Source organism: Gopherus evgoodei, chromosome 2, assembly GCF_007399415.2.
Source record: "Gopherus evgoodei ecotype Sinaloan lineage chromosome 2, rGopEvg1_v1.p, whole genome shotgun sequence".
Taxonomy (NCBI): domain Eukaryota; kingdom Metazoa; phylum Chordata; order Testudines; family Testudinidae; genus Gopherus; species Gopherus evgoodei.
This window is the reverse complement of record NC_044323.1, coordinates 137956282-137984243: the sequence shown is the minus strand read 5'-3', so window position 1 is coordinate 137984243 and position 27962 is coordinate 137956282. Positions and strand designations below refer to the sequence as shown.

At 41.0% G+C, this 27962-nt stretch overlaps 1 protein-coding gene across 1 annotated transcript in view; it reads left to right on the top strand.

Annotated features, from left to right (window-relative positions):
- Positions 1-2292: 2292 nt before the first annotated feature.
- Positions 2293-27962, top strand: part of LOC115646181 (unconventional myosin-X-like) — a 157202-nt gene continuing 131532 nt past the window's right edge. Inside the window, exon 1 of the mRNA XM_030551743.1 lies at positions 2293-2722. Coding sequence (XP_030407603.1) covers positions 2702-2722 — 21 coding nt within the window. The 5' untranslated portion in view covers positions 2293-2701. The remainder of the gene's footprint in view (positions 2723-27962) is intronic.

Below are 27962 nucleotides of genomic sequence, written 5' to 3'. Positions count from 1 at the left end.
AATGTTTATTTCATGGGAGCATACAATACAGAGACATTTCCCCTGGCTGTATTCTGTGTTCCTAAGGCTATTGCTTCTGGTGCTGTGTGCTACAGGAATGCAACCATTCCCTTCATCCTTTTATGAGCTGGGGGAGCATAGCTATTAGAAGGGGATTAGTACCTCTTTTCTCACCCTTCTCAGGAGTTTATCCTTTCTTTTGTACCTTCAATGGAGGAGAAGATCAAGTCCGGACTGTTTTCAAACACAACTTAATGTAAATTAAACTAAAGATGTAGCTATTAGTATAAATGACTCCCTTGCCTCAATTGTAGGATTTTTTTTAATATGTCTGATCCTACCTTTCAGCTGTATCTCCCATTGCTTTACCTCTCTTATTTTAGATCTAAATCTACTTTTGTCAATGTCATACCTACTGGAATTTCACTTTTTATTTCTACATATTATGACACCTAAAATGTGAAACTTCAAATGAGGATGAAAGGTAACTTTATACATTTGTACTGAAGAAAAGATCCCATGTTATTTCAAGTTTGTGTAGTAGTGTTTGTTGTGCACCTTACATCTGAGTCTGTTACACCCTAAAAAGGCCAGTGTTGTTGGATGTTATGCTGCTGATTTCCAAGGATCCTGTCCTGTATTACTCACCTATGCAAAACTCCCAAAGAAGCCAACGGGGTTCTAGGTGTGAGAGGAATGCAAGACCGAACACTACATTTTCTTTATCTATTGTTGTAACTCCTTTTTAGTGCAGTTCTTCCTGAAATATAAATGTGCCAGGTCACACCTTTTTAACCATATATTTAGAGGGCCTGACTCTCCCTGGCCTTGCACCTTGTGTAGTGATTTATGACAGCACAAGGCAGGTGTAAAATGATATTAAAGCAAAATGGTAGCATTCTACATTCGCTGTCTACAGACGTAAAAATGGCTGTACAAGATGCAGGAGAATTAAGCCTAGTATACTCTAAAATGATGGACTCCCACACTGAAATAGGACTATTTTGATGTGTACTACTGAGAATATGCCTGTAAAATATTGAATACTACAGTATATTTTTATAAGGGCAGAGGATGTGTCCTGATGAAGTAGATGCTAAGTAAAAAATTCCTATGGACTTTAATGAGTTTGTTGTGTGCAAAAACACTGAAGGATATATATCCTTTAAAATAGGTGTAAACAATGGTCTCCTAGTACCTTTGTTTGATGACAACACTTCACAGGGCTTTGCATTTCAAAATAAACAGAACCTTTTGCACTAGGAACTAAGGGAGTAAGCAGGGCCAACTCTTTGTATCTTACCTGTCTGGGTTTGTTTGCATTTGTGTTTACATTTTGAAAAGGCTTTTGTATGCCTTAGGGTGGGATTTGAAGTGTCTTTTCATGGCAATTCAACTTCTGATTGATAGGAATACACGAAAGGGAACAAATATATATTATTTTTGCCTCCTCCATGGCTCACTGAGGCAAAAAACAGAAACAAAAAACAAGAATTTAAGAACATCCTTCAGCGGGCAGGAACACCACAAAATCCAGACAGGGGTGAATTTCCTTTTTTGCATTATGAGGTGGGAAAGTGCATTGGATTCCACACGAGGCTCCAATAGCTCAAAGTAAGCTGCTTGGGACGAGACTAGCTTCGCTTCTGTATCCTTGGCGGCACTAAACAGATTATTAAACACCAACAAACAGTGCTGTTCCTGAATCGTTTACTGTACACGGCTCCAAACAGCGTGCTGGACTCTTGCGTCTCCCATAGGTTTATTTAGTTTGTGGCTGCCTCAGGGAGCCACCAATGGGGGTGCAAATGAAGCGAGATCAGGTCTTCGCAACCACGCCGCTGCAGAGCAAAGAAGTGACCCTCAATGCCTGCGTTCCACCAGGCAGCTCTGAAATCCCCGTCCCTTCTCCTCTTCAGAAGACTGCGCGGCTTAGAGAACGATATTGCGGGACAGTGGGAGGCTCCACGCGCGGTCCCTTCTCTCCGGATAAACACCCGCAGCAGCAGCAGCGATCGCATCGGCTCTTTGTTGTGCGGGGGCAACCCCGAGCGAGCCCTAGGTGAGCCGGGCAGAGCACGCGGCGACCGCCCCAGCCCGCGGGCAGAGGAGGGCTCGCGCCGGCCGGGCCGGGATTCCAAAGAGGCGCTTGGCCGGGATTGGCGGCGCCTCTCCCGTGGGGGCGGGGACTCTGCCAATCCCTGGGGACTCTCCCGCGAGTGACCTGAGAGGGCCCTGCTGGCTGCTGCTCTGCGCAGGGAGCAGCGCAGCCGGAGCGTGTGTGTGTCTCGCTCTCTCTGCAAGTCCTTGCAGGAGCTGCACGCCCAGGGTAGCTTGGGGGCACTTACGCGGCGCAGACACGTGCTTCTCGGCGGCTGGATCCTCTCTCTCCTCATCATTTTTTCCCCAGCTCCTGCTCCAAGCGAAGGCAGCGGCGTGCCACCAAGGTTTCTGGTGCAGCCACTTGCCACGGAACTGAGGACACTGGGGAGAGAAAGAGACAAAGGAGCCTGTCTGAATGAACGTGCTGCTGACTTTTGGGGGAGAGGAAGGAGTCAAGAGAGGGGGCAAAAGTGATGGAAGGGGTGTGAAAACTGAAATACCTCAGTCTTGCTGGGAGTAATCGCTCTGGCCACACATGGTTTGCTGCTCAGCCCTTTTGCTGGACTGACTTCCTCAAGTTGCATTCTCCACTTCAACAATGGATAACTTCTTCACTGAGGTGAGTACGGCAGGGGGCAGTTTTCTGCTGTAGTGATCAGCTCTTTCTAAAGAGCAGATTTATGAGATCTATTCCCCCCTTCCTCCCTATCTGGATTGCTTTGTTACAGGAGCCTCTCCCCTTTAAAAATAAAAGGGGGGCAAGCTGCTTTTCCAGTTACTAGCCCTCTGGCTGAAAGTTTTCTGCTTTTCGCATGGTTTAAACACATTATTTTTGCTGCTCTGTCAGGGTGTGAGAGTTGGGAGATTACCAGAAGAAAGTGATATATATCACGGAAACTCCCATGGCAAAAAGTATCCTTTAATGACAAGAGGGAGATAGTTTTAAAACTATGAGTCGTGGCAGGTCTGCAGTGCGTTTGCCTCGTTCTCCACGTTGTATTGTAGGTGAGTTTCCTTTTGTGTAGACTGCTGTCTGTGTAGCACATGCACTGTGTACTCTGTATTAGGTCAGCAAATCGTGAGGCTTTTGGCCCATTGACGGCATCTGTGAGCTAAATGCTAGAAGAAAAATGCCGGCTTTGCAAGATCACCCTTGTGCAGAAAGCCCACTAAAACTTTAAACAAGGACATGGCTAAATGCCTGGTTTCTCATGGAGAGGTCTGGTATTTCCTTTCAAAAACTTGTTGGCTTCCTGTGAGAGGGGTACGCTAGTGACTGCAGGGGTTCGTGCACTTCACTGCCAGAGCAGAAGGGGGGGGGCAAGGGGAAAAGAAAAGGATTTATTCCACTTCTGTTTCCCCTGCTGACCAAGTCATAACATTGGCCAGACATTACTTTTTAGTAGTTTGGGATAATTGCAAACAATGCAATTTTAAGATTGTCACTTGTAATCCTGCATTTGGTCAGTTCATGGTTGATATTAATTGTGCTCTGACTCAAGTTAATTTAAGAACACTTTATAAAGAGTATAATAAACATATCTGCGGGACTCTGATGGCCTGATATACAGAAGTGCTGAGAACTCACAGCTCTACTGAAGTCAATGGGACTTGTGGATGCTGTGCACCTTTTGAAAATCTAGATCTAATGTCCCAATCCTGCAAAGATTTACACTCTTGCTCATCTGTACAGCGAGTAGTGCCATTCAGATCCCTGGAACTGCTCACTGCATAAAGTTAAGCACATGTGAAAGTCTCTACAAGATTGGGGCCCAAGTGTGCTACTGATTGTCAACCATAATGTCTTCAGTTTCGCATGCACACACATTTAGAGCTGAAGTCAGCATAGCAGATGAAAAATAACAAAGAGTCCTGTGGCACCTTATAGACTAACATGTATTGGAGCATAAGCTTTCGTGGGTGAATACCCACTCTGTGAGACATCTGACGAAGTGGGTATTCGCCCAGGAAAGCTCATGCTCCAATACATGTTAGTCTATAAGGTGCCACAGGACTCTTTGTTGCTTTTTACAGATCCAGATTAACACAGCTACCCCTCTGATAGTAGGTGAGTTTGCTACTTACAAAATAGCTTTGGTTGCTGTTCCCTTAGCTGACTCAACGGATTTCAGTATTCTTGCACAGTACTTCTGCATGTAATTTTGTATTCAGAGAAGGTGGTGTGTGACAGTTCTCCCAGCTTTTTGTTTTGTTGAATGTTGTGGTTTTAACATAGAAGGGGTCCCCACAAATTCAGTATAGTGCTTTTGATCTTTTGACACCGAGAGAAAAATGAAATGTTTCTGAGGATAACAAGCAATAAAAATGATACAACTTTGACCATCAGAATGTCTTATGGACACTGAGTAAATGCTGGTAATTAAGGTTTTGGATAACTAAGGACTTTCTCAATACAATACATATTGGCGGACAGATCCTGTTTTGGATAACTGGGATAGTACTAATAGAGAACAGGACAAGGTGTTGTGTGTGATTAAAACAGGACCAGGTATCTGGAAGTCTGGTTTCTATTCTTAGCCCGGCCACCAATGTACTATGGGGAAATCACCCTGCTACTCTGTGGCTTAGCTTCCCTCCTCCATAAAAGGGCCAATCCTCTCCTACCTTGGGAGTTTCCCTGTGAATGCTTTTCCCTTCCACTTCAGGAGAAGACACTGTGTTTTACCAAACAGCATGCACTTTAATATGGGTTAATGTATACTTCCTAGGAACAAAGAAAGTAAGCCATATCTACAGGATGAAAGACTTGATTCTGGGAAGCAGATGGGGAAACAGAGTCAGAGAGAAGTTGTCACTTACCTAAGGTTTTGCAGAGGGTCTCTGACATTGCTGGAAGTAGAAACTGAATCCTCTGGCTTTGTCTACACTAGATAGTTGTACCGCTTTAACTATACCAGTACAGTTAAAGCGGTACATCTCCTACTAGTGTGGTTGTAGATATATTGATGCTTTATTTTGGCATAGCTATTCCAGTACAGGAAGTGGAATAACTATACTGGTATAAGCACATCTGCAGTAGGACGTATTCCAGTTTAAAAAAAAAAAATCACACCGCTAATGAAATAGTTATGCCAATAAAGCTTCAGGTGTAGACTGGGCCTCTGTCTTCCAGTACTGTGCTTCAGCCACGAGACTATCCTGTATCCTCAGGATATAGCATCTTTCATGTGTTTGGTGCTGCTATCCCCACCCAGCCACGAAAAATAAAATAGCTAGTCTGTTTCCCAGAATTATAATTAGTCAGATAAAAGAAGGTTGTATACAGCACTGCATACAAGACATCTTCATATGTAAGGCAAGAAAAATTCTGTCATATACCATAAGAGGGAAATTTGCTAGGTTAACTCGCAAGAATTGTGAATGGTAAATCCTAAAGTAATGTTGGCTTTTCTAAAGAGAATGGTCCCTCATCTTTCCAAAGCTTATTTTGCATTAAGAGCAAGTCTCTCTGTAACGTTGCCAAATTGTCTTAAAAAGTCACCAGCCCTGACACAAAATACACTTGTTCATCCTACTATGATGATGAAGAAAAGAACTAATGGTATTTACTTGTCCATTAGCTGAAATTACTTGCTCCAGGCAACTGATTGCCTAAAATTTTGCCAGGCTGCATTAGCATTTCAACGTATGTTTGTTAATTTATGGTTGCTAAATGTGCCTTTGATCTCTCCTAAGAGCTTTTTCAACATGTTGATATTACTTTAAAAGATCGGTAAACATTGCACCTTGGCTTTAATCTATATCCAAAGTCCCACCCAAAAGTATAAACATTTTCTTTCCTTGAGCTGGTAAATGTAAGTTCTATATTGAGCTCAATACATAGTAAAGTAGAAACACATTAAGGGCCTGATCCAGCTGCCACTGAGATCAGTGGAAGTCGTTTGAGTAAGCCGTTAGTTGGCTAAACTTGATTGAAGCAAACATCCTGTAACTGATATCTTTGAGAATTTAATTGTGTCCCATTATATTAATATCCCATTGTACCATGTGAAAGAAAGGAGCTGTGTAAGAAAAATGCGTATCCAGACGACAGGCCTGATTCTGTTCTCTTTTAGCAGCAGCATAGATCAGGAGCAATCCCTTTGAAATCAACGGAGTTAAAAACTGTTGTGAGAACAGAACATATATGACTTTATTTCTTTTTAAAAAATAAAATTTACAGCGCACCTCCAGTCTCTGTGTTCTCAAAATATTGCAGGCCAGGTTATTCACAAAACTCTCCTTTTTTGAGATTTGTGAATAACTGCAAAACAGCGGGACTGTTGCAAACAGGCATTATGGGAAAAACATACCCATTGTTGTCTGCATGTATTTTTTTCATAAGTGCCTAGATAATGGTAGGTGCTAATTGTAACCATCTCTTAATACACTGTGTTACTCACTGGAGCGAACACATCAAGCAATTGCCTAATTGTATTAACGTGTGTGTATGTTACAAAAAAACCCATTCTTGTTGGCACTTGTCTGTTTTAAACAAGATCTGGAATCCTGACTGAATGTTGGGAAGTTCATGCCACTCAGCTGACATACTCACTTCAAACTGATTTTTTTGGAGTGAAAAACCTGAAGGCATTAAACTCACAATTGAGTTTCTGTTTCCTCACCACCTACCTTTGTTAGGCAGTGCTGTAACAAGAACTTGTGTCTGGCCTTCCATAGAAGCCTTTTCTTTTTTCCAGTGGTTTATAACTCAGCCGTTTAAAAATTGCTTCAGGGAGAAAACTAGTTTAGAAGGTCTCAGTCCAAGAATCTGTTTTTCCCCTCCCCTCTTCTAAATCCTGTTAAAGTTATACTTTTAAATAGTTACTTTCTTAAAGTTCTTAATTAAATAAAATTAATTAAAAATTGATTTTGATTTTAGAATACTTTTTCAGGATGGTTAATGTGGATTAAGACCTTTGTTTATTTGAAAGAAACTGATTGGTTAGGTTATTAACTTTCACTGACTATAAACTTAATAGTATTTCATATTCTTTTAAAAATTGTCTGTTAACGTCCTAAGGCTCTATGATAAGCGAAACCATTTTTTAATAATTTTAATTCTTAATAGAGCCATTATGATCCATTAAATAAGACAGCCCAAATATTTCCCACATATATAGCCAACTGGTTAAACAGACTGGCTCAAGAGGAGACATTCTCGTCTTTTAGCTGAGGTCAAAATCTTGGGATTTCAATGGGAGTTTTGCCCAAATAAGCACAGTTGGCTGCGGGATATAATCGTAGTGAGGAAGGAACACAAGCAAATATTGTGTTCGCACACAGAAGTGGAGGCATTGGGGGCAAACAGCACCATCTCTTTTGCCCCTGAAACTTGCAGGAGGCCACATCTAGGGTGACCAGACAGCAAGTGTGAAAAATCGGGATGGGGGTGGGGGGTTATAGGAGCTTATATAAGAAAAAGACCCAAAATGTGGGACTGTCCGTATAAAATCAGGACATCTGGTCACCCTAGCCACATCACATGTTTAGCTTCTGCAGTTTTGGAGGCCAGTAGCAGAGGACGAGGCCAGGCGAAAGTTGCTCTCCATAGCATCCATCCCCTTCTGACCCCATGAGGATGTTGTCAGTGCTGACCCAATGCTCCTTCACATCATGTGAGTTGCCTCTTGGGGTGAAGTTGAGGTTCCTGAGGGAGCTGTGCTATCAGGGGGGCCAAGGGTGCTCCGAGAATGGCCTTCCCTTTCTCATGGAAGTTGCATGGGATTCCCTAAGGCTCACAGGAGCTCTGTGCTCCTGCTGTTTCTTTGGTGGAGCTTGTGTGGCCACATCCTCTTGAGCACTTGTGGGCAGGGGGGCAGAAAACACTTTGGCCTACACAGTTGAGAGACTGATGAGTTGGAAACTGAGAAACTTCACATGCATCAGGATGTATTTCCCTGATTATGCCAAATGGTTCCAAACATAGCGTGTTTCCTTGAAAGACAAACAGAACGTGTTAACCAAAGCAGGTCCAGTTCTGCAACCTATCCACATAGCGATTGAGTTCAGTGGGACTTACACATACAGAAAAGCTGCAAGATGGGACCCAATTGCTGTTATACCTAAAACTCTTTAAAAAGATAGCACCACGGGACTGTTTTCCCTAATTCTTGCAACTCCTGGGCCAATGCTGGCCTCTTCCCTGGACTCAGATGATGTATGGGCCCTGAAGGCACTGCAGCCATCTGAGGGGGAGAATGCTTCCTTGTGCAGGAGCAGCGTAAGACTGCTATATGCATTCCTACCTACACCCCTTTGGAGACTTCGGTACAGAGGATGGCCTGGGGAATAGAGGAGGAATCTCCTGTGGCACAGCATAGACTGAGTCTGTGTGTTTAATTTAAAGTATTTTATTGTACTTGACCTGTCCTTTTACACCAGTGATTCCTAGCCCCATGATAGAACAGAAAAGAAATTTCAGGATACTCTGGACCCCCTCCAATTTAGCCACAAAGGAAAGGAGGATGGCCATGATTCCCCTAGATCTGTTTGTGGAATCCTTCCCCCCCTCCTGATTGAGAGCCCATATATTAGACCAAACACCAGCATTTGACTTCTAATAAGTAGTCGTTCTACTTGAAGATTACCAAGATTATATTTTTATTTGTTTAATGAATAGAATAGCTTACATGTATGTGTAGATCAAATGCCTTTCATTCCAGATGATCACCCACCATTTCACTAACTACATATGCAGCCACTACTAGGCCGGAGAGCAGCCGGAGGTGAGATATGCAGCTCCTCTAGATGTACCTGCACTATCTTTAATGTAGCTAGCTCACTAAAAATAGCAGTGAAGATGCAGCAGTGTGGGTTTGAGCATGGTCTGTACAAGCCCACCTGGCCCCTTGGATTTGTCCTGGAATTGCTAGCCTGTGCTGAAGTCTGCTGCTGTGTTTTTGCTGCTGTTTTTGGTGAGCTACCTGATTAAAGCTAGAATGGGTATTTTTGCAAAACTGCAATTTACACCACTTGTTGCAGTGTAGAGATAGCCAAGTGCCAGTTGTAAGCCTCCTTTTATGTGATTGTCGAATCTGTTTTATAGGCTGAGGAATGGAGGTTACAGCTGAAAATATAGCAAGTACTATAGGTATTTTTCTAAATGAAAGTGTCCTGCAAGTGGACCAGGTATATTTGTTGCTTTTTCCCATCCAGAAACAACCTGAATGGCTGAAAAGATTTACTCTGGAGAAATTAAGTGAGCTGCAATGTGTACAAGAGGCCACCTTTATAAGGCAACTTATTTGTTTTTAAAAAGGAGCTAGTAATTTATCAAAATAAGTCGTCTGTATAGTTTATTGACCAGTGGCGTGTGGTTTATGATTATTTTATTATCGGTTGAAAATGTAATCCAGCAGATGTGTTGGATTAGAGAGTGAGAGTTTCAATATCCATCTATGTGGGGAAACAGAGCTCAAGGGTCTGTTTTACGCTATACCATGCTAATAGAAATCACTTGAAAACCGTGTGGTTTAATATATTTAGCTGACAGACTAACCCTGTATGCAACAGCAGTGTGTGTCACTGACAGATTCCATGGCTTTCAGTGGATTTGCCGCCCTATTATGGCACAGATGATGGGGTGGCGCAACTCATCAATAATTATAGTTTTAATTAGGTCAGGCTTTCAGTAGATTGTACTGTCATTGTAATATTCTTGCTGAATCCTAGGTTTATGCTTGGTGAAAGCCTATTAGTTTTTCATGAAGCTCTTAAATTATTTAGCTTTAAAAGTTGTCTCCAGGAAAAGAGATACTTCTGGATCTTTGTATAAACAACTGTAGTTCCATGGAACAAACAAACAGTCCCAGTCTCTGGTAAGCGTGTGTGCGAATGTTGATATAATTGTATTAGAAACTAACATTCTGCGTTTGTTCAGCTTCTTTTTGTAGAACTCTGAGAAGGTCCAAGTGGCTGGGAACATTCAGCAGATAAAACTGGTCGCAAGGGCTGTACTTTCCTTAGTGAATCACAGTTCCCGCTTGTGGTCTGAGCAGAAACATAGTTCTGGGTGGAGTCATGGTTAAAGGAGCAGGAGATGAGGAAGTCTTTATGAATCAATAGACTGTTGGAAAAAATAATACCAGCCTTCAACTACTAATTCTAGCCACTACTGCATATGTACTTACAGTCTCTTGTAAAGTATTCAAGGCTTGTCATCGTCCCAGACAGATCACAGTTTCAAATTCCAGGGAAAGGGTCCTGGTTTGGGTGTTAGAATTTCTTCTGATTTTCTTCTATTTCCTCATTACCCTGGATTTTGCCAGTAGAGAGGCAATAAGCAACAGGATGGCTGGGCACAATGACAGCAGTTTTCACCGAATTCACATCCATTTATTTTTTGTTTTTGTTCTAATTTTTGGCTGAGTGAAATATAGTTACGTACCCCTGAAGAGGAAGAATAAAGGTATGTTAATAATGGCTATAATTTCAGAGAATGCTACCATGAAGGTCCTGGACTTCAATCTCTTACCTAGCAGCCTAAATTTGGCCTTCAGGACCTCTCTCCTACCTTCCCTGTGGCATCGGTACCTACACATCCCACAACCACTAGCTCCTCCCCACACTACACATACATCTCTCTAGATGTCTCAAGAGACAACCTTCGCACTAGGCTGGCAAGTCACCATGCAATTCTCCTGGTCATCACAAATCCAGCTATCTCTGTTTCTAATGATTGAGTTCCCCATAACTGTTACCTGTCTCTTCCTAATAACTGGAGTTCCCTCCCCCTCTCAGTGCAATTGGATGCCATGACATATCTGGAAGAAGGGTCCCAACTATGGAATCGTTTCCCTCTGTTCCAATTGGATATTCTCCTTCCCTGAGACTTTCATCCTCCTCAACAACACAGAAGCTGTCAGATGGTGGTGGGACCTTTCTACTGTGTCCCGGAGAATCCCATTTGTGTCTCTCTTAGCTCCTCCAGTTCAGCCACTCTGGTCTCCAAAGCCCGTACATGGTGTCTGAGGGCCAGGAGCTCCTTGTACCAAATGGACATATATGCCACCTGCCTATAGGGCAGATAATTATACATGCTGCTTTGGGTGCAATAAACTGGATAGCTCCCACTGTGTTACTGAACTTCTGCCTGCATTCTCTTTTTACTCCTGCAGTTCATTCCTTTGTTGATGTTTTGTTTTTATCAGGGGTGGTTTTGGCTTTAAGTTTAAAGAATGTTAAGTGCATCTAGCCCCCTCTCACAATCCACCTCTAAACTTTTTAAAGTCCTGGTCTTCCTGAGTATCCCTGCCCCGTGGTTAAGGGTTGATGGGTACAAGTACAACTCCGTTTCAGACAACCCCTCCATTAAAACAGGTTTACAACATTTTCATTATTGTAGAAAAGCTGCTAAATAACTCTGGCACTCTGCAGTTTAAAGAGGTGACCTTTTGAAGTTTGGGAGTAAAATGAGAACTGATACTGTGATACAGAGCTAGAAGATAATTTAAGTACATCCATACTAAGGAAAGTATTAAAATGCTGAGTGGTCTGTAATATGCCAAGGCATTATCCATGTTTTGGGAACGTGGGGGGGACAAAACTTCTATCTAGTCTTCAGCATTTCTAAAGATATCATTTAAAGATAGCATAGAGACAGGATTAATTTGATTGGCTTCATCGTAAACTCAAAGATGCATTGAGGGTAATTAACCATTGGAACAATTTATCAAACGTTGTGGATTCTCTGTCCATTTGAAAATCAAGATTGGTGTTTTTCTAAAAGATATGCTCTAGTGGAAACAGGAATTAATTTAGGGAAATTCTTTGACCAGTGTTACAAAAGAGGTCAGACAATTGTCCTTTCTGGTATTATAATATATGAATCTTTTGTATACAGGATGAATCCTTCAAAATTGGAGAAATCTGGATTATTTATTGTTGGTTTTGTCTAAAATTAGCAACAATTGGGAAGGGAAGAATGAAGATGGGGGGGAAACAAGGTTGTCAGTTAACATCAGCTTTGGGTTGATTTGATCTATGGTGTCTGTCTAGATCAAAAGATATTACTATATGATGGCTGTCCAATTGGGTTGGTGATCACTGTTTAGTTTCTCTTGGGCAGGTGTCTATGTCATACAAATCACAACATTTGGCTCCCTTATTAGCAATCTCCTTAGAGAAGCCAATGACTGAGTGGGCAGGGACACTGAATTATCCTACATGCAGTCTCCTGTTATTGCAGTAAACCTTATAAATTAGGTAAAAGGTTCTCCATGGTCACTAGTGCTTTGGCTAAATAACTGTTGTACAAATTCTGTTCAAAGAGGGAAAATATTGGTTATGAATTGATACTGACAGTTTCTAAAAGGCTTTTCTCCAAGTAAGCTCATTATAGTTCACACCAGCATAAGGAGCTCTTCCAGTCACAGATGGGTTCAGATGGATAGGTAAATTGCAGTACAGTCCTTTATAGGTGAGATTATTGAATTTCTCTGTGTGTTGTGTCCCTCCCCCAATGGAAGGAAAGGGAAGCAGGAGGGAGAGGAGCTTTTCAGCATGGAGTCTAAGCCTAAGATTCTTAATTACCCATATGATCCCAACAAAGGGCTATGCTCAATGTATGTAGCACCTTTTTTAAGCTAATGACTCAGAAAATATTAAGTTAGGCTCCCTTGCATGGAGTCAAAATCATTTCCTTTTTATCTTCTCTTCAAAAACCGTCCACCCTCATTTCCTTTCCCCAGTAACAGCACAACACTAAAAAGATTAGGCCAAAACTTTCAAAAATGATCCTGATTTTTGGGCCTCAGGTGCCTGCTTGGAGATAGCAAGGACTTGATTTAAAGAAGTGCCAAGTACCTGCAGCTGTCACTGACTTTAACTGGATTAGTGAGTGCTCAGCACTTTGGAAAATCAGATTCAACCCAGAATCTTCTATCACATTTTCCATATTCCCATAAGTTCTTGCTGGATGCCGAAGGCATCATAATTTAGAGCAGCGTTTCCCAAGGAGACCCCAGGGGGTCCATGGGCCCTGCTGATCAACTGCTCCCCCTTCCTCCCAGCACTCTTAAACATGCTAAAATCAAAATGTGGGTCCTCAGGTGGCTAAAGTTTGAGAACCCCTGATTTAGAGAATGCTCAGTCCACAAAGTTTCTTTACATTCTGGTATCCAGATTCAAAAGTGTCAAATCTGTTACAGACTTGATTAAAAAAAAAGCTTTTATTATCTATCTTCCAACTTGCACATTTTTGTATTGTATGTAATGTGCACGTTCCTGCTTGCATTGAAATTAACAAAATTCCTCTTGACTTCAGTGGAAACAGAATCAAACCTTACAATTGTGTTTAGTGAAATCAGTCCTTTCCCCTCTTTTTTTTTTTAATGAGTCTACTCGTGCATTTCATCTGTTATATTTCAGAAGAATATTTAGTCCCATTTTGTAAATATTAATTGGTTAGCATATCATTAAAATGTTTTCAAATTAAGTTAAATAAATTCCTTATTTAAGATAGCATGTACTTTTTTTTATTAAATTGTTACTACTGTTGGAAAAAATCAAGTAATTGTTTTATGTCTCTCTGTCTAGTTAATGGCAACAAACTGAACTGGGGGAGGGATTATTGCAATTTGACCATTTTCCCTTCACTGAATAATATAATGAATAGCATATCTTGGCACGGGATATTTATGTACTCCAGAAAAAAGCCAAGCTTGCAGAATTGTGGAGTTCAGGTCAGGACAAGAAGTGGTAGAGTCTCTAGTTCAAACTTCTAGTCTTATTTGTCTTGGTGTTTTTTTTACTTAACATACACTGTAGTTTTGTGATTAGAGCTTTTTGTTGTTTTGCATGATGAATAGTTTGCTTGCTGTGTTTTGAGATGTAGAACACATTTATTAATTTTTTTCACAGAGAAGACCAGTGTGGCTTTTATGGCAAAGCTGGCATTTCCTGTTTCTTTTCAAAGTGTATACCAGGAAGAATATCCGATGAAGTGATCTCTTTGTTATTTAAAGTCTGAGAATCATATTCTGCCATGTGATACTTAATAGTCTGTTTTCAAGAATAAGCAAGTCATGGGGCTGTTTGTCTATGCTGCATAGCATAATTTGTGCAGCTGCCTTCTTTTCATGATTTTTTTTCTATTTCCAATATTTTACACTCCAAATCTGAAAATGTATAACAGATGGCAGGCAGTTCTTGGGGCTAAGGAGGCTTGGGGAATGTGGAAGTTGTGTTTTTATCTTATACAGCAGTTGCAACAAAGGATGGTTTTATTACTATTAATTTCTTACATTGCAACACTGAGGGCCAAATTCTAATCTCAGATGTGTATCATCATTACAATGAAACAGCCACAAAATCTGCCTTGCTCATTCAGGTCCTAAGTCCCACACAAGGTCCCTCAGTCACCTGGGTCTGCTCCCTGGCCTTTCCTGAGGGAGCACAAGAAGAATGTAATGTAGCTCTTTATGTTGAGCTGATGATTACCATGCTCCTGCGCATGTGTAATTGGGCTACCTCCTCTTTTATATTATAAAGGCAGGGGCACTGTCAGTGCCTGGTGCAAGGACAGAAGGTTAAAGCCAATTAAATGTGACATTCCTAACATTTTTGCTCGCTTTTGGGATGCTCTTGTTAAAGGCTTAAGCCTTAGCTCTCTGAGGTTCTAAGCAGCAGTTATTGGAGTCTTAAGTGGCAAATTATTCATCACCTAGCACACTATGAATGCAGCTGGAATCTAATATGTGTTGCATTGATGGATTTGAAACTATTCTGAAACTTTTACTGCCACTTTGTAAAAGTAGTAGAATTTGTGTTGCCTGAGAATTGTCTAATTGGGGAGAATCAGCCAAACAGTCCCTTCGTGAAGTCAATAATGCCACAAAAGTTTTGCTGTTTCCCTATCTTTGTCTGTTGGAAACACTCTGGTACAGGCACAGAGAAGGGCTTTGGGAAACCAAACAAACATGAAAGGCAAGAGAATGCCAATGATGCTCCTCAAGGGTAGCCAGGGTTGTGAGGCACCTCACCACCACCTGCTCTTAGTCTGAGGAAGACTTGTTGATGCCTGCTGTGAGTCAGCTCCCTGAATTCACCATCAGCCTTTGGTGACGCAAGCACTACCTTCGAGGCATTGCTCTCCCTGTACAGGTAACGACAGGCGTATTGCAGCCCCTTATCCACTGAATGCTCGCAGAATTACCTGGCCTGCTGTTCCCAAAGGAATGGCGCACACCAGTTAGATTCAATTCAGGATCAGCACTTTGCTTAATACCACAGCACTATTCCTGTTTTCTCCATAAATATATCTCTTATCAAAGAACAGCGATTCAGATGTTCCTGAGGAAGAATATTGGAAGCAAATGGTTACATGTAAAACAAAATCATAACATAGGCGCCGACTCCATGGGTGTTTGAGCACCCACAGGGAAAAATTAATGAGTGCTCTGCACCCACCGGCAGCCAAGCTCCCCAGCTCCTCCTCCGCCTCCTCCCAGGGCATGCCGTGTCCCCACTCCTCCGCCTACCTCCCAGCGCTTCCCGCCTTGCTTCTGTTTGGCTGCGTGCTGGGAGTGAGCGGAAGGAGCAGGAACGCAGCACACTCAAGGGAGGAGGTAGGGCCAGGGCAGCGGTTTGGGGGAGGAGTCAGAATAGGGGCAGGGAGGGGGTGGAGTTGGGGTGGGGACTTTGGGGAAAGGGTTGGAATGGGGGTGGAGTTGGGGTGGGGCCAGAGACAGAGGGAGGTTGAGCACCCACCGGCGGGAGCAGAAGTCGGTGCCAATGAATCATAACATGCTTTCTGGAGACTAAATTTAACTAACAAGTTATCCTTCTGTTTAAGGAAGCTTATCTCACCCAAAGTTCTCACCAGCATTTTCAGCCAAGCCTAGCTGAGATGCCCCACTGTTTACTTCCTGTGTGAAAGATGTCAGCATGTCTTTGTCCAAAAATATACTACAACAAAGCTTTGATGTGTACCTAAAGATAGGGTTCCCTCGTGCCACTGCCCCCCACCCTTCACTAGTTTCTTCTTCTTGTTATTTTTCTCTGAATTTTTCATAATCCTTCATTAGCATTTGATTCAGGTTGATGAATGGAGGCGCATTGTGTACCAGACAATACTTAATTTAACAGATAGATAAAAAGAATTTTGTCTGAAAGAAAACCTGTTTTCCACCTTTCCTGGTGACCAGTCTCTAGACAATGTATATACATAACTCATAAGAATGGCCATATTGGGTGAGTCCAATAGTCCCTCTAGCCCAGTATCTAAAAGTGGCCAGTGCCAGGTGTTTCAGAAGGAATGAACAGAACAGGGCAATTTTCAAATGATCCATCTTGTTCAGTCCCAGCTTCTGGCAATCACAGGTTTAGGGACTCCCAGAGCATAGTCATTGATGGATCTATCCTCCATAAACTTTCGTTCTTTTTTAAACCCATTTATGCTTTTGACGTTCACAATATCCCCTGGCAATGAGCGCCACAGGCTGATTGTGTGTTGTGTGAAGAAATGCTTCCTTTTGTTTGCTTTAAACCTGCTGCCTATTAATTTCATTGGGTGATACCTGCTTCTTGTGTTATGTGAAGGGGTAAATAACACTTCCCTCTTCACTTTCTCTACGAGCTTTTCTAGATGTTTGTCATATCCTCTCTTAGTCGTCTTTCTTTTAATATGAACAGTTCCAATCTTTTTAATCCCTCTCCTCATATGGAAGCTGTTCCATACTCCTAATAATTTTTGTTGCCCTTCCTTGTACCTTTTCCAATTATAATATATCTCTTTTGAGATGGGGCAACCAGAACTGCACACAGTATTCAAGGTATGGGTATACCATGGATTTATAAAGTGGCAATATGATATTTTCTGTCTTATTATCTATCCCTTACTTGATGGTTCCTAACATTCTATTAGGTTTTTTGGCTGCTATTGCACATTGAACAGATGTTTTCAAAGAACTATCCACGAGGACTCCACGATCTCTTTCTTGAATAACAGATAATTTAGATCCTATCATTTTGGATGTATAGTTGGGATTATTTTTTCCAGTGTGCATTACTTTGCACTTATTTGAATTCCATCTCCATGTTGTCACTTGATCACGCCAGTTTTGAGAGATCCCTTTGTAACTCTTTGCAGCCAGACTGGATTTAACTGTTTTGGGTAATTTATTATAATCTGCAAACTTTGCCACCTCACAGTTTACCCCCATTTCCAGATCATTTATGAATATGTTCAACAGCATAAGTCCCAGTACAGCTCCTTGAGAGACCCTGGTATTTACCACTTTATATGGTAAAAACTGAACATTTATTCTTCTTTGTTTCCTGCCTTTTAACCAGTTGTTGATTCATGAGAGGACATTCCCTCTAATCCCTTGACTGTTTACTTTGTTTAAGAGCCTTTGGTGAGGGACTTTGGCAAAGGCTTTCTGAATGTGCATGTGCGCTATATCAACAGGACCTCCCTTGTCCATGTGCTTGTTGACACCCTCAAATAATTCTAATAGATAAATGAGTCATGGGTTTTCTTTACAAAAGACATGTTGACTCTTCCCCAGTATCATCTGTGTTTAATAATTCTGTTCTTTACTGTAGATTCATCCAATTTGCCGAGTACTGAAGTTAGATATACCGGCCTGAAATTGCCAGTATCACCTCTGGAGCCCTTTTAAAAAATTGGGATAACGTTAGCTATCTTCCAGTCATTTGGCACAGAGGTTTCTTTGAGCCATAGGTGGTACATACAACAGTTTGTAGTTCTACAGTTTCTTATTTGAGTTCTTATTTGAGTTCTTGTGTGAATACCATTTGGTCCTGTTTAAAATTGCTGTTTATTTATCAGTTTGTTCAAAAACGTCCTCTGTTGACACCTCAATTTGGGACAGTTCCTCAGATTTGTTACCTAAAAAGAATGGCTCAAGTGTGGGAATCTCCCTCACATCCTCTGCAGTGAAGACCAATGCAAAGAATTCATTTAGCTTATCTGCAGTGGCCATGTCTTCCTTGAGTGCTCCTTTAGCACCCCAATTGTCCAGTGGTCCCACTGATTGTTTGGAAGTCCTCCTGCTTCTGATGTACTTACTTTTTTTTTTTTTTTCGGTTTGTTTTAGTGTTAGAATCTTTGATTAGTTGCTCTTCACATTTTTTTTTTGGTATGCATAATTATATTTGACTTGCCAGATTTATGCTCCTTGCTATTTTCCTTAGTAGGATTTGACTTCCAGTTTTTTTTAAAGGATAGAGGCAAAAATACATCTTCTTTTACTCTTACACAACATCCACACGTGTTTCAGAATGATATTGATGGCCAATGTGACATTGGCTTTTTAGTAGAGACCTCACATGGCACTCTTAGTGAACTAGAATATAAATTCGAGGCCCAGGAGATCCTTGTAATCCCTATGCATCTCCTCTGTGCTCCTTGCGAGTTGCCACTCAGAGGTTCCTGGGTCAGAATGTCCATGAAGGAGCTGATCATAAGATAGAAATAATGGGCCTGATTCAGCGCCTATCATCTGTTGTCATTATGTGGGTGTACAGTGGGGCTGGATAAGGTGGAGGTGCTGTGGGCTAAAATTAAGGAAAGAAAAACAAAATATCTGACAATTAGAGTAACTGATCATTGGATTAAATCACTTAGGATACCTCAACTACATCTCTAACTTTGTGGAGGTAATTATGAGAAGATTAGCTTAGAATCTAGGCAGAATGGAGGAATCAGCCTTGTAAAATACCTGTCAGACTGAGGGCTGATCTACGCTATAGTTAGTCAGTTTAACTACACTGCTCAGGGCTGTGAAAAATATCAGTCCTGGGTGATGTAATTAAGCCAGCCTAAGCTCCAAAGTAGACCCTGCTAGGATGAGAGGTAGATTTACTACAGCGAATGAAGAACCCCTCTACTGCTGTAATGTTTCTAGTGTAGACCTACCCTAAGTGATCAGTCTTTCCTGGCCCCACTATCTACAAGTTCTGTTTAATAAACAATGTATTCGTACATTATTGTTTACAAGTCTCTTCCCTGCTCCCTCCAAGAAGAAAGATTTCTTAATTGTTATTTGACAATAGCCAAGATGGTACTGGCCACAGGTTGAGAGACAGGTCAAGCTGATACATAGACTTGCCAATTTGAAATCCCATCCATTCTGTCAATCCCTGAAAGAACTCGAGTGAAATCCTGACCCTGTTGAAGTGAATGGGAATCTTGCAATTGAAGTCAGTAGGGCCAGGGTTTCATTCTATGGCAAAGCCAGTGGGTTAGATCATATGGTTTTAGTGACTTTCTGTCAATGAGAACTCAGTTTTGAGAGTGTTTTGCTACTTTGGAGAATGGAATTAGTTTCTTTACCCATAATTCTATTAGGTCTGTTGGTTTTATTACCATGTTTTCCTGTCCACAGTGACAATGAAAATGTTTCGTAACACTTATGCTATGATTAGAGATATTCGGCTCTTCTTGTAGCATAGATAGGTCACGGTGCTTGTATTTGCATGAAAGAGAGAAACATGCCTCTTAGGCCTGGGTCTACACTAGGGCGGGGGGAGGGGGGAATGACCTAAGATACGCAACTTCAGCTATGAGAATAGCGTAGCTGAAGTCGACGTATCTTAGTTCGACTTACCTTGTGTCCTCACAGCGCGGGGTCAGTTGCCACGGCTCCCCCATCAACTTTGCTTCCGCCTCTCACCGAGCTGGAGTTCAGCAGTCAACGGGAGAGCAATCTGGGATTGATTTATCGCATCTACATTACACGCGATAAATCGATCCCCGATAGATCAATCACCACCCGCTGATCCCGCGAGTAGTGTAGACGTAGCCTTAGTTGCTAATTAAAAAACAAACCCAAACACCCTTCTGTCTTTGCAGTTCAGATCCAATTAAGGGAATGGCTTTCTGTCACTGTTCTGAGAACAATCAGGTGTTTTCATGGCAGTAATTTGTATGTATGTTTTTATACTCAGTGGGGTGGTATAATCACTAGCAGTTGAGCAAACCTTTGTTCCTATACTTTATTGAGCAAGGAAATCTACTATGACTGTTACAGTGCATGTTTTAGGTTGACTAGAAAGGGATTAGTGGTAATGTTTTACAGAAAACAGCAATTTGTTTCTGTAGAGAGAACAGGCCTTCAGCATTGTTGTTGTTAGCAACGTTGCATTTGTGGGAATATTATTGTGGTAACAAATGTAATTTTGTTTTATTGAGACTGAAATTCTCCATGCACGTTGTCTTCATGAGATATACTGCTCCTCCCATGATTTAGTTCCCGAACTGATCAGAGGTTGCATTTTATGTTGGTATGATATGGTGGTCTTCTCTTTCATAGTGATGCTGTTGCACCACTGTCATTCTTTACCAAATGGTTATTACAGAAGGCTGCATGACTTCTAGTAGATTATGTAGTTACAAGACAGAGAAAAAAGAGGGAAAAGTTTAACACAGAAAAATGCTGAAACATGACTCTTCCACTTCAGAGATTATAAGATGGTAGATCTATAAGGCAGTAAATTGATTAAATGATCAGAATCTTGAGAATAAATTTTTTAAACCTTTAAGGATTTGCGAGGTGTCAGAGCCTGAGAATTGTTTGTCTTATAAAAACAAAACAGAACTTTGACCTGGCTGAAATATTTTTTAAAAATGTCACTACTAGTATGGGCATATTTATTTCAGACTTCTTGCAATACAATAACAGGACATCTCTCCCTATGGCTGCCACCCCCACCTCCAAAACTGGACTGTTTTACATTTCTACAAATACAACACTAAATGTGATATTATTGGAGTTCTCTTTAGATTGCTGCTTTACCGTGCTTTGCATTACAAATGGTGATAATAACCAACTTGTACTTTGGAGTAATGTCCCTGTACTTTGCAGATGCTTTATTCTGTTTGTCCATTTTTGCTTTTGAAGTCTGAATAAATAATTTGACTCAGCTGGGGGGAGTGTCCCTGATATTTTGGAGAAAGCATATCACAATGAATTTATTTGGGAATAATACAGTAAAAAATCAAAATTCTGTTTATGCTGCTTTCCTCTCAAATTTTCCTTGGTTCTCTTAGCTGGAGTTTAATCACTCTGGGGGGAAAAAGTTACATATCTTTTTTGAGTTTATTTGGCAGTATACTAGGAATCATGCTGATAGTTTTGTTTCGGATGGTTTCTGAGCTAACGGAAAAAATCTGAATAGCTGAAATTCAATTTTGAGGAGGTGGTTCATTAAGGAGAAAAAGTACATCTGGAAACAGTAACTGTTGGTAGCTATAAATAGATTGCTTACTCATTTGGATGCTTGGATGGGTAAATGAAGTTGGTGTCTGAGATTTTCATCTGTGCCATCTAGTAAAGACTGAGGTACAACATGATGTATCATATCCAAGATTTCCCTAGAATAACTGCATTCATTTCATTCTGAGCTAAGTTTATGTTCAGTGTTTTCTACTTTATGAGCATATCCATTTTTCTGTAGCAGAGGCTGCCTAAAAAGTAGATTGAATGTAAATGATTTAAGCCTGAAAATCCTTCTGCCCTCCCACCTTCCCCCTTCTCTTCCCCCCCCCCCCCCGCTCTATTTTATGAGCTCTTCAGGGCCAGATCTACTTTGGTATTAGTATGTTCACTGCAGTGTGGGGACTGCAGGATTTTGGTGTAAATTCAGGTCTGTTCTTTAGGATCCTCTTGCAAGATTCCAGTATTCAGAGCAATTGGTGTGTGTGGTGAGGTTGTGCATTGGTCTTTCTAGGGACAGCAATTGGTTTGCATCCTCTTGGTTTGTATGGTTAGAGTGCACCCCTTGTTCCATTTCCCAAGAGTTTTCAGTGGCACTAAAATTTAAGGGAGAGAGAACTGCTTTCATAGTATTGAAAAAAGCAACGTGAAATTAAATTTGGTCTCAAAATTGTGCTCTTTAAGGATTTGGATTAGTGATTTCTGCTTGTGACAGAACACCTGCAAAACTACTTTTAGTTTCAAGTTCAGTTTTGTTGGGTTTAGTGTGCAAGCACTGTCTGGTGTTGGAGGCCTATGATATATAAGAGGTCATGCTACATGATCTGGTGATCCCTTCTGACCTTAAACTTTCTGATTCTGTGACTTTAATTTGTTGTGCTGAAATATTCCCAAACATATAAGATCATCATTTAAGCGAGGAATTTAGGGCACGCTTCTGCTCCCATTTAAGTTAATAGCAAAACTCCCTTTGACTTCACTGGTGCAGAATTTGGGCTTTAATCCTCAAACCTGAATTTCTCTTAGTTTACCTGACCTTTAATTTTGACTTGAACATAGCTTTTTAAAGAATAACATGCTAATATCCATCATGCAGTATCTGCACATGCTTGTCTGTGTGGATGTGTTTCTTCTAAACAAACCTAACTGAACATCCATCTTAAGCAAAAAGTAATTTAAAAGGACAATGTCCAGCACGTTTCGTTAAACTTTAAAATGTTTTTGATGTTGGGAGATCCTGCTCAGTTTCTCTCATTTTAAAGAATAAAACTAATAAAACTACTGTAACATGAAGAAGTAATAAACACTTCCTCTGCAGAGGGTCTTCTCCTGACTTGCAGCAAACTAAGACTCACTAATTCTGTATTTTCGTCCTGTTCCCAGAGGTATTCTAGTTCACAAAAAGTACATAAACAAAAGGGAAGCCAGGACAGCAGTTTCTCAAAACATGGGGAGAGGAAATTTGTTTATTTGGGGGAGAGAGAGAGACAATATTTGTTAGCGATTTGAACCAAAAATATCTGAGATTGTTACCAATAATGGTTAATCAAAACAAACAGTAAAAAAGTAGACTGGTGGGCAGTATGGTCAAAATATTCAGACTTGGATACCTAGATTAGAAGTTAAACTCTGACATTTAGCAGCCTAATTTTTCTGAGGTTCTGCGCTCCTGGAGTATCTGTTGAAGTCATTTTTATTTAGGTACCTGCAGTGTTGATTCAGCAAGGCACTTAATTGTTTTTAAGGCCTAAATGTGCATTTAGGTCCCCTGGATCACACTGGAGCTGTGGTGAATCCCAGTCGGGCTATATCAAGATGATATATAAGTTGGTCCTTGCTGTGGAAGAGTTTATGAACCTCTGGCTTAGTCATAACTCCAAAAAACTGAATTGCTGCTTAATGGTAACTCACTGATTTGTAACAAAATTATTAAAATCCAGCAGACAGATTTTCTTTTGCGCTGAAGTAACAGGCCTCAATCCAACAAAGCCTCTAAGTAGAAAATGTTTAACTCCTGGGACAGGTCATACATTTACAGTTAAGTATAAGATGAAATGCTTTGCTGGATCAGGGTTTTAGTTTGGAATTTGGTAATGAAGTGGAATGGGTCCCACTCTGGTGTATGCTCCTTTGTTTTTCTTTTAACATGGAGTACTGATGTGAGCTCTCTTGCCATGCTTATATCCTGAAGTAATAGAACAGGAAGTGTGTTTCACAGTTTGGTCTGTGTTCTCACTACATAGACTATGACTTTGTTAAAAAGTGACTGTTCTAATGCTTCTACAGCTTTTTAAACCATGTCTGTGTCTTTGATGCAGTGATGTACATGTTGTCTTTAGAGCTGCTTTAGTGGCAGTTACATTCCCCTGGAGCACTGAGATGTCTTCATAAATCAGAAACTAAATTTCCCTTCTCCTTACCTATCCGGTGAAACAGTGGAGGCCATGCTGTGGGGAGAGGGCAGAATACATACTGTGAATTCATGGCTGAGATGCTGAACATTTACTTAAAAGTTCATAAGAAAATCTCTTTGGCTATCTGCTCTACTGTTCTTATTGTGTTATAAAGAGATGTTTATACTAGACTTCTGTAGATTTGGGAGCAAGACAATAACCATACAATATGGAAGCATTGTATTTAGAAATCTTGTTAGGTGAGTATGATGATAGCAATACAGACTGCTGTGAGGAAGACTTGATTTTCCGCAAAACGTCTATTTTTATTCTCTATATCTAGAATTAGGAATTAGACCCAGCAAAGAGGGAGCGGCTTTTCTCAAGGCAGGGTTTTGGACAGTTCTTTGTTCCTTTGCCCCTTTCCTGGTGGAGGAATGAAACTGCACCAGTGGTAGAACAAATCACATGCTGCATTGTGCCTTCTGGGCACAAGATAGTGCCATCTTGGCATTGGAGAAGGGAGAATGGTGCAAATCTTGAGCATGAGAGAGATTGTAGAGGGAAATAGGTAGGCTCACAAGGAGAACTAGGCATTGCTCTTGTCATAGAACATGAGGGGAAAAATGTGTAAATGATGGTTACGTACAATACAGAGTAACCTGAAGAAAATAGATGAGTTATGCAAGACATTCAGATGTTAAACCTCAGCCAGGAAGTATCACCGTGTGTAGTGGTGTACAAATCACACATTACACACTTAACCCTTGGAACTTGTTGGCAGGGGATGTCGTGAAGGCCAAAACTATAATTGGGTTAAAAAAATAATTAGATGTGTTCAGGGTGGATAGGTGCATCAGTGGCCATTAGCCAAGATGTTAAGGAATGCAATCCCATGCTCTAGGTGTCCCTACACCTCTGACTGCCAGAAGATGGGCCTGGACAAACAGGGGATGGATCACTCAATAAATTGTCATGTCCTGTTCACTCCTTTTGAAGCATCTGGCACCGGCGATTGTTGGAAGACAGGATAGTGGGCTAGATGGACCATTGGTCAGTTTGAGTATAGCTATTCATATGCTCTTAGGTAGCATGTACACCCATACAATATTATATCCACACATTTATCTTAAGAAGAGAGGGTATAAACTTACCTGCAATAGGCATGATTCATAGCAAATTAATATAATCATGTGCATGCTCTCTGTCTCTCACACTCACATATTGTTTTTGTCTAAAAATAATTTTATTTGAGAGAAAAGAGAAGCGTAGTGTACTGATGATTGAAAGACTAAGCCAAAACTTTCAAATTTGGGTGTCCAAAATTAGTCATTTAAATTACTGTTTACCATAGGCACCTAAATAAGTGACCTAACTTACAGATGTGCTGAACTGTCACAGCTCATTGTAAATTAAACTGAAGCTGCTCACCACTCTGAAGATCATGGTGTTTAATATAGGTGTCTAAATATGTATTCAGGTGCCTAAATCTAGGCATGCATGTTTGAAAATTGTGGCCATAGGACTTAATCCTGCAATCCTTAAGCAGGCAAAATTCCCATTAACTGCATTAACTTAATTCCCATTAAGAGCTGGAGGTTTAAGCCCATAGAAATAAAGAACAAAACAAAAACAAAAAAACTCACAAAAAATCTTGCATGTAGCTCTGTAAGTGGATATTTAAATACATTGTGTGTGTATAAAAACAATGGGGAAAAATGTTGTACAAGGGCTCTCTTCAATACACAATCATGCAGAAGGCCACACAAGGAGTGCTCAAAATCAAACATGCACCTACTGTGGCCATTTAATAACAAAAATATAGCTGTTTAGATGAACTAGTTAACGTTTGTGCAGTGCTTATCAGATAAAAGCACTACTAACATAAAGTCATTTGCAACGTTTATGTAAAATAAAAACAAGGAATCACTTGGACTCATCAGAAATCATAAGAAAGTTTTGCGATATATAACCTACATAGAAGAAGAAAGATCATGTTAATGTGTGATTAAGGCACTGAAATGGGATGCAGCAGATCTAGGTCCAGTTACTGGCTTTGCCAAAGATCTCCGGTGTGATCTTGGACAAGTAATTTAATCTCTGTGCCTTGATTTCTCCATCCATAAAATGGGGGATAACAGTTCTTCCCTTTCCCCATTTTTGTTTGTCTTATCTATGTAGAACTTGGCTTTATGAGCTAGGAGGTGAAAACATTATGTAAAAATTGTAAGCTCTTCTGGGCAGGTGCTCTCGCTTTCTGTGTGTTACCACAGTGCCTACCACAATAATGCCCTGATCCTGATTGGGACTCCTACATGCTATTGCAGAACAGGAGATAATACTGATAATGGCTAAGTCTTTTTTGTAAACAGATCTACTACCGTTACTTGCTTCGGTAGCAAGGATTATTACAGAATTCCAACATGCCTGGCACATGCTGTTCTCCAGTGGACGTGATCCTGAATGTAGAATGTTCCCTATGCAAATATATTTAGCTCTTTGATAAACACTGATCCTCCTCCCATTTAAGTCAGTGGAAAAACTCCAATTAACATCTATGGTTCAGAATCAGGTCCATAATCCTTGCAATATAAAATGATAGTAGTATGCATGAAGGGAAAGAATGGATCAAGGGATGCTGTCAAACTCTTTAGTTCTCAAAAACAGGGCTGCCCAGAGGATTCAGGGAGCCTGGGGCCCCCGCTGCTGAATTGCCGCCGAAGATTAGGCACTTCGGTAGCAGGTCCTGGAGTGGAAGGACTCCCCGCAGCTGAATTGCCGCCAAAGACCCGCCTCCGGTCCCGCCGCCGAAGTGCCGGAAGGACTCCCTGCTGCGGGTCTTCGGGGCACTTTGGTGTCGGGTCCTGGAGCGGAAGGACCTCCTGCCGCCAAATTGCCAACGACGACCTGGAGCAGAAGAAGCTCTGGGGGCCTGGGCCCCGCAAGAGTTTTCTGGGGCTCCCGGAGCGAGTGAAGAACCTTGCTCCAGGGGCCCCGAAAAGCTCTCATGGGGGCCTGTGGGGCCTGGGCCCTGGGGCAAATTGCCCCATCCCTTCCCCCCCAACCCTGTGCGCGGCCCTGCTCAAAAGGTTAAGGAAAGAGAAAATCTCACTCATCCCTGGTAGGTGAAAGATTTTATATACTGCGTGGGATTTCAAGGTAGGTTAATTTTTTTGGACTGAACAAGCGGTCATTGTTCCTTTTAAATTATTTTTATAGGTGTTTTTGAAAAGCAGATCAGTTACTTTTACAGTCATGTTGTTTGAAATGGACAAGTGTTTTTGACTATCAGTTAAGACGGTAATATGGAGCTGGCAACAGATAAGCATGGAGCTAATGAAAGGTTTATCTATGATAAACTGTAAGCAGATTTTGATAGTTCCTCCTGTTGCAGCCCTAGAAAGCACTATGTTGTCACAGCAGCTTGAGGTTTAATAGTGATGTTTGCGACGGTTCTCAGATGGCTTCTGCATATCTGTAGTTTTTAAGATTAATGATGGTAGGAAAGCTAGTTTACATGTGAGAGAGAGAGAGAGTCAGTTCCTTCTTGGAATGAAAAGCGCTCAAGGAAATCTTTGGACGAAAATGGCCTGTGAATAATCAGCAACACTGTTAAAATGTTTGAAACTACTTTAGGCTCCCATCCTGCCATGAGCCCTGTGTGAGAGTACCCTAATGGGGCAGAGGTCCGCCAGCATGTATGAACTTACAGGATTCTGGCCTGAGTGTTTTATAAAATGAGGCCCTGATTCAGGAAAGCACTTAAGCATGGCCTTAAGTTCCATTGACTTCAATGGGACTTGAGTATGTGCTTTGTCCTTCATGAATAAGGATACTTTCTTCAACTGGGGCCTGAATCCTGTATTGCATATTGTTTCTGACATATCCATATAGCATCTAGCTTTGTACACTTCTACATTTACAAGTTATGAAAAGACTATTTTTAATTTTATGCCATTAATCTCACTACATCTTTTACATCAGATTTTAAAAAATCACAATAAACTAATTACATCGGAAATGAGAAGTTTATTTCAAAGTAATGTCCAATTGTATGAGAAAGTGACAGATATTGCTGTGTTGTGCAAGGAACATAAACATTAATTTAAATCTCTCCTTTAACTTATATATTTGCAAAATATTTTGTGTGATGTGAGTAGCAATGCACATAGGGTTACATTTTGCATTCCTGAATCAGGGCAGTAAAAGTCTATTTGTTAATATGCAATAAATATAACTGAAGCATATTTGGTAGCAATATTTTTAACAGTCAAAGAAAACT